The following is a 12,632-nucleotide window of genomic DNA, read 5'->3' as shown; positions in this document are numbered from 1 at the left end:
AACAGTGGAATTCAGAAGCTTCAGAAGTTTGAATTGCTACAGCAACTCAAAATGGTATGCAAAGAGGCCAGGATGAGAAGTTGGAAGAGGCAGCAGTGAAGACTCGGAGGGGGAGGAGGAGATAAGGGCAGGTTAGAGCTAGCAACTAGGGCATTTCCCATCCCTCAATAGTCTTTATGCATCCCTTCTTTCTACTAATATTAATGCCTGTCATCAGTTTTCCAGTTAACTTGTTATAATAATGACAATATCAAATAGTGTTTTCTTGCATGTCCTCTTCTACTTTTCCGTTTTCATCATCACATCAACACTTTCCCCTTTCCTCATTTTGGATTCCATATTGTTGTGTCCAGGATTCCACTAGAACTTGGTGGATCCGTTGCATTTAATTTATAGTGGAATGCAAGAAAAAAATGGTAGGAAAGTAAATGGTGAACAGGGTTGGGTATTTGGGGCCATCCATACTTCATCAGCAGCTGGTTAAATGCTAGGAAAAAGCAAGAACAGTAGTGGGTGATATAAGGACATTTACTGTGATATGAATGTTTTAAAATATTCATTAACAATATGGGAAAGGCTGTAGAGACTCAAGTGGCAACATTTATTATTCATGTCATATACTTTAGCGGCCATATTGTCCCTACAACATGAAAAACAAAACACACAAGGCAATCATCTTTTACTGGACCAACTCTCCCGTTGAACTAGATTAGCCAATTATTTTTCCCAAGTACTGGAAATAAGCTTTCAAATTATATTGAATCCTTCATCAGGCTTAGCAGTTTATAGAAAGGCAATGAAATGGATATTGAGTAGCTAGGCTGATGTGTACCTAGTTGAATCTATTGCCTTTCTGAACAAAGCAACCGTACAATACCTTTTTGAATTAAGATTTTTCATATCTGCCATCATTGCATGCCTAAGAAGGCTTGAAAGGATACAGATACTTTGCACTTCAAAGTCCTGTTGAAATATTTACCCAAAAGAGTCACCATCTAATGAAGTCAATTTAGCAGGACAAGTCCAAAAGAAGCCAGAAGTATCCATATCAATACATGAAGCTGCCATACCATTGTACTGATGATGCATGTAGCTGACAGAAAAGGAAATACAAACATGACATTCAGCAACATGTTTCAGTGTAATGTTTAGTGTGTCAGATTAGGATCTGGGAAACCCCAGGATGAATCCTCACTCTGCCACAGAAGCTCGCTGGGTTACCTTGGGTCAGTCGTTCTCAGCCTAACTTACATCCCAGGGTGGTTGCTGTGAGGATAAAGTGCCGGAAGGAAGAATAATGCTGTGAGCAGCACATTGGGCAGAAAAGCAGGGTATAAATCTCAAAATAAAGACAAGCACTTTGTTTTGAGCCCAGGAAACCAATGGGAGCCAATGGAAATTTTTAAGGATTAGAGTCACAGTATCTGGGCTTCGCAGAGTATTTTTGCACAATTTCCTGCAGACAGGGTAGAACCTCTGCTGGAGAAAGCATGTACCCCATAAAACTAGCAATATATTTTTCACTCCAGATTTATGCATTAGGAAATTGTATGATTTGCCTTCTTGCTCTTTTGCAATCCTCTACATTTGCACCATGCTTCAAAAAGATGGTACATGCTTTTTCAGATGAAGGGGTGGCAAAAGTCATGTGTGAAAGTGTTCCAAATGTTGGACTGTTGAAAGTTATAGAGCATGCTGTTGCTGCCCTCTGTGAAAGTGTCCAGAAGTGACCATTGGCAGGGATAGAATAACAAGAAGAATGAATGGTCCATCTAACCCACTAATGACAGCTGATGAGTTTGTATGATAATGTAAAGAGAGATGCAAAATTTTGGGGGAACAAGACTCGAACAGCTTGATGCTGTCAGTGTGATTCATCTGTGTGCTCTCCTATTTGGGCAAGATAACAGAGAGGGCTGTGGCAACTCAGTTACAGAGCTTTTTCCATTTTAGACCCTTCCCAGTCTGGCTTTCGCCTGGGCCACAGGACGGTGACAGCACTGGTCGCCCTCACAGATGATCTCCGGAGGCATCTGAATTGAAGTGGATCAGCAGTGCTGTTGTCGCTGGATCTGTTGGCAGCATTCAACACGGTCGACCATCAGCTACTGATCCACCGCCTCACCGACACTGGAATCCAGGGGCCTTCCTTGCAATGGCTCGCCTCCTTCCTCCAAGGTCGGGGACAAAGGGTGGCGCTGGGGGAACAGCTATCCCGAAGGCACCCACTGTATTGTGGAGTGCCTCAAGGGGCGGTGCTGTCCCCGATGTTATTTAACATCTACATGCGCCCCCTTGCCCAGATTGCACAGAGACATGAGCTGGGATGTCACCAAAATGCAGATGACACCCAGCTTATCTGTTCTTGTGCGGTCGACTTTAAACCAGAAGATCTAGACTGGGCGTTACAAGATATGGCTGGATGGCTTAGGCTGAGCCGACTGAAATTGAATCCGATGATGGAGGTCCTGTGCCTGAGTCAGGGCAGACCGAGGGTAGGGATCCTACTCCCGACCTTCGATGGGGCGCCATTGGTGCCAGCGCCGGAGGTTAGGAGCTTGGGAGTTCTCTTGTATGCCTCCTTAACAATGGAGGCCGAGGTAGCAGCCACTGCCAAGTCTGCCTTTTACCATCTTCGGCTGACCAGGAAGTTGGTTCCCTTCCTTGAACGCAACGACTTGGCAACAGTGCTCCACGCGATAGTCACCTCGAGATTAGACTACTGTAATGCTCTCTACATGGGGCTGCCCTCGTCATAAATCCGGAAGCTACAGCTAGTGCAAAATGCTGCAGCCAGGCTTTTAATGGCCCTTCCAATGCGGGAGCACATTCAGTCTGTGCTGAAGGCATTGAACTGGCTACCAATAGCATATCGAATTCGCTTCAAGGTGCTGGTTCTTACCTTTAAAGCCCTTTATGGTCAGAGACCTACATACCTAAGGGACTGCCTTTGCCTACATGTTCCCCAGAGAGCACTGTGATCAAGGTCCCAACATCGATTGGCCCTCCCTGGACCCAATGATGGCAGGCTGACTACAACCAGGCCCAGGGGTTTCTTGGTGGTGGCTCCTCTCTGGTGGAATGAGCTCCCAGAAGAGACCAGGACCCTGCGGGACCTCATGCAGTTCCACAGGGCCAGCAAGACGGAACTCTTCCACCAGGCCTTCAATTAGGAACTACCCCCAATAGAGAACCCTGTTCCCTGAAGCCACCAGAACAGCCTGTGCCGGCTGCACAAAGGTTAGATCTATGGGGTGACCACTAGGATGGAATACTGAAGGTCGACCACCATCGTTTAATAATCTATTAGTGTCATTAATGTTAGCACCTTTTAATGTTGGAATGTTTTATATGGTTTTAGGATTATTTAAATTGCTTACTCGTGTGCTTTTATTCTTTTATGTAAGCCACCCTGAGCCGGCCTCGGCTGGGAGGGCGGGGTATAAATCTGATAATAAATAAATAAATAATAAATAAATAAATAAATATACAGTGTTGTGTGATTAGAATCAGCACATGGCATGAAGACAGTGAAGAATCATTCCATCCTGAACAGTGTTACACCATTCTAAGCCCTTTGACTTTAATGGGTTTAGAAGGGTATAACTCTGTTTAGGATTGTACTATTAATATTGTTTTGCTGTTGTCGAGTCTGTATGTTTCGACTCAAGCTTTGGACATGAAAGGGCTTCCCAGACTTGGCACAGCATTTCCAGGAGGTCGCTCAAAGCCCATGTGAAAATTATTAAAGGTTGCTTGGAGTGGAATTCAATCTCCTTGGAATATGATAGCAGGAGCCAAAAGGAAAATCCAGCAAGTACCATATTCGTGTTCCATGCAGAAATATCATGGAAATCAATTTTTCAGTTATTAAAACACTGCCAGTAAAAGTAACAAAAATGTATTTTGTAGGAGAAGCAAAGTAATTGTACTTCTGCAATGCAATTATATGAGCAAGGGCTTTTTGGGGGAGAGGGAGGAAATCTTCATTTTGAAAATGAATACATTGCAGCTTTTGTGTGTGTGTGTGTTTTGCTGAACAGCTTCAATCCATTCATCAAAATGTTTTGAAATTTTGCATGTTCTTAAAGATCTAAATAAAAGCTCTTGCATTTCATAAATGCAAGCCCAATGGATACAGGAGCAATGCCATTGGAAAACTCTCAGTTGCTCCAAAAATATACAAAGAACAAACCACAGACAGAATCTGCCGAACACTGTAAACATTCTCACAGTGTGGGTATAAATATCTCCTCTTTGATTCATTGCATGCCAGATTTTCAAGTAAAGAGATAAAATAGGAGGTAAAGAATAAAAGAGTGTTTAAATTTAGCAAAAAAGCTGACAATCAAGAGAGGCCAAAGGAGGAAAAGACTTCAAAAGCTTTAAGTCATAATCTCCAGGGAAAACCCAACATTTATAATGTGTGATAACAATATTGTTAAATAATATAATCTTTCAGTTATCCAATATTTTCATGCCAAAAAATCCACTTAGGCTTTGTAAATAAAAAGGATCATTTTTTTTAACCAGCTCAGAGGCAAATGGAAACCATATCCAGTCATGGACAAGTTTGTTCAACAGCTTATAAGAAAGTCAGTTCAAGAACCTTGCCCAACTGGAAAACAAAACAAAATAACAATAGCAACCCCCCCCCCCACAAACCCACAAAAATCCCATTCAATACTTTTCATTAAGACCAACCAAAATAGCGCAACATAGTGCACCAGCTCTTGATTTCTCCAAAATTCTCTGTCAGACTGAGTGTTAAAAACAACACCAAAAGTCACATCCTGTGCCCATGGAAATCAGCAAAATAATTGCATCACCCTGATGTCAGGCCAAGAGCTTTCCCCACCTCCACCCCATCCTAAACCCTGGAATAAAACCAACTGAAAGGGAGGGGGGGGAGGAGAGATGGGCTTCCTCCAGTATAAAAGCATGCTGGCTGGAGAAGGAATAGGAGGTGGGGAGACATGCCTGCCTTCCCAGCTCGATCTTCTCCAGGCGCCTGGCAGGGGAAAAGGAGGCTCAGGGGGAAAGGAGGGCATGTCTGCTGGGCTCCAGGAGGCATGGGGGGAAAGGAGGGCATGTCTGCCCGGCTCCCCTTCCTGGAGACAGGAAGGGGAGCCCAGCAGACATGGCTTCCCTGCGTGATCTTCTCTGAGTGCCCCGTGGCAAGAAGGTTGTGCAAGGAAGCCAGGCTTTTAAATTCCCCCCCCCCAATCTCTCTGCAAAAGCAGAGCGGCTCAGGGGGAAAGGAGGGCATATCTTCCCGGTTTCCCTTCCTGTCTCCAGCCAGCCTGGGCTGGCTGGAGACAGGAAGGGGAGCCCAGCAGACATGCCTGGCTTCCTGGGCAGGGAAGCCAGGCATTTAATTCTCCCCCCTCAGGAGGGGGCGGGGCCTGGACTCGTTACTACTCGAGTGCTGCTCTGTGGTGCTTCGGTTGGAAACGACCCCTGCCCTGGATAAAGCTCTTTTGTCTTTCAGTTTGAAAAACCTCCCAATTCTCTATCCACTGATAATGGAAATCATCCCCCAATGATGACATGGTTGACTCAAAATTAACATCCTAACTTGTGGGAGAAGAGGGGGCAATTTTTGCTGATTGCCCCCCCATTGCAACCTCCCACTTCAACCTTAGGATGTTCTTGAGGGTCAACAGATCCATGGGGACACAATTTCAGGGGACACAGAAGACTGCAATGGGAGGTGGGAAGGTTAATGTTTGTGCAGTGCATCTTTGCATGCATTGCAGAGGATTCAAGTTATTAATTGGAACAAAAAACTACCAATAAATATGGATTGTAGAGAACAGTCCTGGTCTTTACTGGGCCCAGGGGGAACATTATAAATATGATTTAAACATGTCTCTGTAATTACTGCCTGATTTTATCAGATGTTGCTGTGGAATTCATTCATACATATCCTGGAAAGGAAAACAGATTGAGAACATTAACTTGCACTGCGAGAAGATCCCCTGCACTGTCTCATCTGGCACACTTTACTCCATTTACAACTTTTCTGTTAAAAAGAAAAGAAAAGAAAGAAAACTTTTTTAAAAGAAAAGGTTGCCAATCTGGAGATGGCCTTGTAGATTGCAGGAAACCATTTTGTTTGGGTTATCAGCTTATCAGTCTTGGATCAGAAAAAACTAATGGACATCCTTTCTACAACTTCATCTCCCCCCCCCATCCCCCCATTATCTTCTGCAAAACAAGCGTTAACATTTTGTCTCTTCTGAGCAGGTCTACTTTATGGGGCATTTTTACATTAGGAAGAGAAACAAAGGAAGCAAGGGCCACGGAGTTACCTGGGGCCCCATTTGCAGGCCTGTATTGAGCAGGAGGAGGGTGACACCTTTTGCTGGCCACTGGGGCTGTTTGGTGGCACGACTGAGGGGGAAATGGCCAGGGAAGTCTCTATGGCTTCTCTGGTTCCCTGGTGCACCCCTGGCCTGGCCAATCAGCCATGGCCTGATATAACTTGGGGGCAGGGGTCATTTCGTAGAAAAAGAGCTAGGGGGACTCATTAGCATAACTCATTAGCATATGCCACACCCCCTGACATCACCGGAAGTGTGTCCTCCCCACAGCCGGCGGCGACCTCCAGTGGGCACCAGCAGGGAGCTCCAGGCCCTGCCCTCCCGCACCTCACCCGGGGGGATGGCGTCCCCCGCGTCCCGCCCCAAATGACCCCTGCTTGGGGGGGAGCAGGATGCAGGCCAGGGGACCACAGTGAGGGAGTTCTCTCACAGGTCCACTGACCAAGGATAAAAAGGACAATTGGCTTCTGTGCTGCTGAGGACAATTGGCCTTGTGTCTTCGTCTGCCCATCCCACCCTTTGTCATGTTGTTATGGATTCATGCTCTGTCCTCTCCCTTTTTCTTGTCACAACTTGTTGGCAGTGTCAGCATGGGCCAGATCCATTGGGGGGGGGGAACTGGCCTGCACACCCCTTTTCCTCCACTTTTGGGGATCCCTTTAAGGGATTTTGGGCTGAGGACTTGCAGGGGACATGCCCAGCTTGGGGGCTGTCAAGGTGCACTCACCCCAAGTTGCAGGGGGAACCACGTAGTGGCCTATGCCCACATGGAGTCCAACAAGCTGCTGTCCTATGATAATCCCCCAGCAGGCAGGCTGGCAGGAGGTAGTCTGCACATCAGCCAGTAGGCAGGTTGGCTGATGCCCAGATCCATTGCTCCTATGCTGCACCAAGTCTCTCTCAGCTGTAATGAATAAATTTGTGGTCATTTCCTCCAGTAACATGTTGGTTGTCTTTCTAGCATGCCTGTTGTTGAGGAGTGCACCTTGCTGCCCTCCTGCTCACCTAGACGCTGGGTCCATAATACATAGATCCTGCTTAATCAGATACCTTCAAGTTAAACCCTAAAATCCTGACAAGAGAAATCTAGGCTTCTACCTCCTGTTACACACTGATGTTGAAGTCAGCCAGAGAAAGCACTTTTGGATCTACACTTTGGATTCATGAGTTCAGAGTACCATTTCTGACAGGCACTGAAGATCCTGTTTCTACAAAGGTTGCTATGTTCATAGAACTTATCTTTCAGTTATACCTAGGGATGGGCACTAACTGGCTGGCTGATGAACTAAAGTTCATCATTAATTTTGGCTGGTTTGTGGTTTGTGAAGTGATGTTCACAAACTGAAGAACCACTATGAACTTACATGAATTTTGGTGCAGTTTGTGGTTGTTTGTGAAGAGCAGAAAGCAGCTGTTTGGTTTAATGGCTCGGAGCCATTTAGACCTTGCTTTGTGCTCCCTGGAGCCATTTAAACCAAACAGCTGAGTGACAGTCCCTGCTTTCTGCTCTCTGCAGCTTTTAATGGGGAGCAGAAAGCAGAGATTTAAACTTTAAATGGGTCATGAACTGGGTCGCTTTGCAAACAAACCTCCTGATTTGTATGGGTTTATAGTTGTGGTTCAGCCAGAACCACAAACCAAACCACAGAAATGTGGTTTGTGCCCATCCCTACTTATACCAGTGATTATAAAGTTGTTATAGTCATAAAATTATGTTACCATGAAAATTTCAATCCTTAGAATATTAAAACAATGTTAAAGCAATTTCATCATTGGTTGACAAGGCACAAGAATGACGTCATTTATTGACCTGAAGCATCCCCAGCTCTGTAACGCAAAAAAAAAATTTAGGAGTAGGATTTATATAGCCAGGGTTCTGCTGAGTTATAACTGAATGGAACTGATGAATTTCCAATTAAAGATAACATTAATGGAATAAAATTAGCAGAAATTTAAAAATGCAGCTAACTATCCAGGAACCTTCATGGCAGTTCTACAAAAGGGATTTCTGGTGTTGGCACTGATATCTGTCTACCAGTCTGTCTATCTCTGACTGATTTCGAACTAGAGCTGCCTCGATGTTGCGCCACCGTTTGCCCCGATACTATTGGTCAATTTCACACCCGAAGCCGCGGGGCTGCATTTGACCCGTAGCTTCGCCCAATTTCCCCCGCTGTTTCGTGATCCTGTTTTTTTGAGGATCATGAGACTGCGGAGGAAATCAGGCGAAGCCACGGGTCAAATGCAGCCCCGCGGCTTCGGGTGTGAAATTGACCAATAGTATTGGGGCAAACGGTGGCGCAACATCGAGGTAGCTCTAGTGAGAAATCAGCCTCTGTCTCTAAGATTTGTTGGTCCTGCTGTTCAGCCTGATATGGGATTTTCTATCCACTATCCATTTTGGAAGAGGATTTTATGTATGCTTGCTCTAGGAACACTCTGGCATGGTAGAGGTGACTTGAGGTGGGGGGAGTCTATGCAAACATTTTAATGCTTGGTCACATTTTATATCTCAAAGCCAGAGAGGCATGTAGTAGGTCCACTCGGATAAAATCAAGGATAAAAATGCTTCTTAAAAGTTGGCATGTTTAGAAGAATGAATTATGCACCCAGGAGATTAGGGGAGAGTAGCATCTGAGAGGCAGATGTGATCAGTTAAAAAAGAAAATATATGAATGTACATCTCTGCAAGTGACCCACCAGCTAATAATGGAAAGAAAGGCATTTTTAAAAGGCAATGTGCCCTTTATTTGCACAGAAAAAATATTTAGGCAAAAAGAAGCTTCCATGTGGCGATGATATATAAAAGGCGGAGCGCTCTATATATTTTATATTATTTCAGCTGCTGTTTATTTTGGGATGATCAATACCCTTCATTATATTCTGCTCTGTGTGAGATTTTGCAGGGGGGAAAAGAGAGAATTGGCTAGAGCTCAAAGACAGCACTAAATTTAAAAGGACCACAACCATTTAATCCACTGACTTGTGCAATTAAAGCATTACCAATTAGTGGTACTTGAACAACTTTTAATTGTGGCAAATAAATAAGGAAGGGAGGAGGGATGCAGAGGAGCAATTTTCAAGGATAAAATGATAAGAAGACAATGTACTTCTCATGTGCTTAGTTTACCTCAGGACCAATTTCGTGGTGCATGAATTCAGAAACTGCAAAGAAAACGTACAGAAACATGGCTACTAGTTAATAGAAATATTGGGTGATTGTGCCATTTGCCATTTGTTTTTTTAAATATATTTGGAGTTTCCAAATGGTTCCTTAGAACTAACTAGGGTTATCACCTCTGAGTTGAAAAATACCTGGAGATTTTGTGGGTGTAGCCCGAGGAGGGTGGGTTTGGGGAGGGGAGGGGCTTCAATGGGGTATAATGTCATAAAATCCACCTCCAAAGCAGCCATTTTCTCCAGAAGAATTCTTCTCTGTTGCCTGGAGATCAGTTGTAATAGCAGATATCCAGCCACCACCTGGAGGCTGCCAACCCTAGAGCTAACCCATCCTCTTTGTGCCTTTTCCTTTCTGCCTTTCCATTTCATCTTCATCCTATCTGCTGTGCCAGGATTTCTGTATTGAGACTTTGGCTGGTATCATGAAAGCACTGAAATAAAAGCACAGTTAGATAGTAACATCTCTACATATATTGTCCCTCTGTGGTCTATGTTCCATAATTGACCTGTAGCCAGGGCTCTTTTTGTAGAAAAAGCCCAGCAGGAACTCATTAGCATAATAGGGCACACCCAACATCAGGAACTCATTAGCATATTGGGCCACACCCCTGACAGCACAGCTCATTAGCACATTAGGCCGCACCCACATGTTACCAGAAGTGTGGTCATCCAGCCACACTCACCTTTTGCTTGCTATTCTGTTTATCTTGTTTGTTGTCAAAACCCAGGGCCTTTTTTTGTAGCAGGAACTCCTTTGCATGTTAGGCCACACACCCCTAATGTAGCCAATCCGAATGAGTTTCTGCTGTTGGGTGTGGCCTATTATGCTAATGAGTTCCTGCTGGGCATGGCCAACATGGGAGCCAGCCGGAACTCCGTTCCTGTGCGTTCCTGCCCAAAAATAGCCCTGCTTGTAGCATTTGGACCAAAACTATAGAAGATGGGAATGTGAACAGGAGGTCTAGTTCCAAAGCCCATCTGATCTACATAGCTTATGATTTAGTTGTAATGACAGCAGGGATGCCGACAGGTAGGCCAAATGGCACCTTTGTCTCAGATTCTACTCTGGTTAAGGAGCCAAGCAGCCCTCTGCTGAGGAACCCCCTCATTGGTACTTCTATGTACACTTCAGCCGTGATCCGGGGGCCAAGCCCAAGAGAAAAGCAGACAGTTTTTTGTGTTAGGTAGACCAGGAAATAAAAAGTAAATTACAAGCATTCTGCTGACCTCGTTTGTCAGAGCCCATGATTCTTTTTTATTCCTTTTTAAAAAAACTGTAGTTTAATTATTTTTGTCTCTGCTCCACTGACCTTTACCCTTGCATGTAAATTGAATCTGAAATCTAAATATTTTTCTCTTTGACTGTAGGCTTGGCAGGGACATTGTGGAGCGCTGCAGCGGCAAGGTAACCTTTCATTAATTTAGAAAAAAATAAAAGTGTTCTGAAGAAGTTCTGACCTAGCTGAACAGTCATGGGGCAAATGTAGAAAAGAAAGTCACATTGTTCCACCAGACAAAGGCAGGCTATCGCTTTTCATAAATCTGCATTCCCAAGACAAGTTTTCAGCTTTGGTTAGAAAGGTCCATTTCTTTGAACCTTGCATACCAGAAAGAGTTCTACATTTTCAAGTTTCATTTCTCAATTCCTGAGTCTCGAGAAGACAGCAAAAATGCCAGCTTACAATATCTGACAGTGGAAAATCTGCATGATTGAGTTTAAAAAGGGCATGATTGAAACACACAAGGAGCAAATTGCTTGGAAGTTCTCTTGTACATGCCAACGAAATGAGCGGGGACTGTGCAGAAATTCTTGTGCTGCATGGCTCTCGTTCATTTCAGTGGGGCTTCCACTGGAGAACACTAGGGTTGATATTGCCTATGCAGCAGGCAAGGAGAAGGATGAAGAAGAAGACTTGGAGCCTGTTATGTATTGAAACGATTACATGAATCACCTCATAGGACTCCTATGTTAAGCTTCGAGCCAGACCAGGGCTCCTCTGAGCGAACTTCCTATTGGTCGCTTCGTAACAGCGACCAATCAGAACGATACCATTCCCTAGGAGGGAAAGACTCCCATTGGTCCTTAACTAAGCAATCTCATTGGTTGTGAATTGTAAATAGGCGTGGCTACATTAGCCCGGTTATGTTTAAAAGGAGCATAAGCTCCCACTGTTTTCTGTTCTGGTTTCTTACTGAGTTGAGTGCTTGTTCGTTACTTCCAATAAAGCTGAATCACTTGCTGAATCACTCTAAGAGTCCTTGTTAGTGCGATCTAACAATTGGCGACGAGGATGGGATGTTAGAGCAGGTAGGCAGCCCTGCGGACATCCACACTTCGGACTCGGAAGAAAGCGAGCAGAGCACAGCAGCCGATCCGGCGGAGGCGCCACCAGCTCCGGTGCCCAAGTCTCCCACGATGGCTGGAAGCCAGAAGTTCGAGTGCTTCGAACCTTCCTCAGAAGACTGGGACTCCTACCTATCCAGGTTCGAGTTCCATCTGGAGACACACGACATTACAGACGAGGCCAAGAAACGGGCGTGCCTCCTGAGTTCCTGCGGGAAGGGGACCTTCGACATAGCCAGGTCGTTGGTGGCCCCAACTAATATAAAGACTGTCACCTACGCTGACATCACTGAGAAGCTTAAGGCTCACTATTCTCCACAACCGTCGGAGATCGCCTGCCGGCACGCTTTTTACAAGCGGAACCAGGCCGGAGGCGAGACCATCGCAGATTTCGTGGCGGCCCTTCGCAAAGCCGCACGACCATGTAATTTCCACAACGTGGAGGAAGCCCTCAGAGACCGTCTCGTCTGCGGTCTCAAAGATGAAAGGCTGCAACAGAGGCTGTTCGCCCGCACCACCCTGACCTGGGCAGTGGCCTACGACGAGGCCGTGGCCGCAGAAGCAGCAGATAAGTCCACAAGGGAGGTCCGCCAGAGGATGGCAGAGCCCAGCGTCCACTCTCAGCGAGACAGCGAGGGCGAAGAAGCGGACGATGACGTCAACGCGGTCCGAGGCAAGCGGACCCCAGCGAAGACTACCAACGTCAAGCCTTGCTCCGGTTGTGGCGGGAAACACCAGCGCGACTCCTGTTGGGCTCGTGATGTCGACTGCAGAGCATGTGG

General features: G+C 45.5%; 1 protein-coding gene across 1 annotated transcript in view; it reads left to right on the top strand.

The window, feature by feature from the left end:
• LOC107110236 (uncharacterized protein K02A2.6-like) overlaps positions 1–12,632 on the top strand; it is a 72,807-nt gene that overhangs the window by 38,721 nt on the left and 21,454 nt on the right. Inside the window, exons 3-4 of the mRNA XM_015411022.1 lie at positions 10,875–10,911; positions 11,941–12,322. Coding sequence (XP_015266508.1) covers positions 10,875–10,911; positions 11,941–12,322 — 419 coding nt within the window. The remainder of the gene's footprint in view (positions 1–10,874; positions 10,912–11,940; positions 12,323–12,632) is intronic.

The sequence above is a fragment of the Gekko japonicus genome, unplaced genomic scaffold, assembly GCF_001447785.1.
Source record: "Gekko japonicus isolate JY-2015 unplaced genomic scaffold, Gekko_japonicus_V1.1 scaffold164, whole genome shotgun sequence".
NCBI classification, from domain to species: Eukaryota; Metazoa; Chordata; class Lepidosauria; order Squamata; family Gekkonidae; genus Gekko; species Gekko japonicus.
This window is presented reverse-complemented; position numbering and strand designations above follow the sequence as displayed.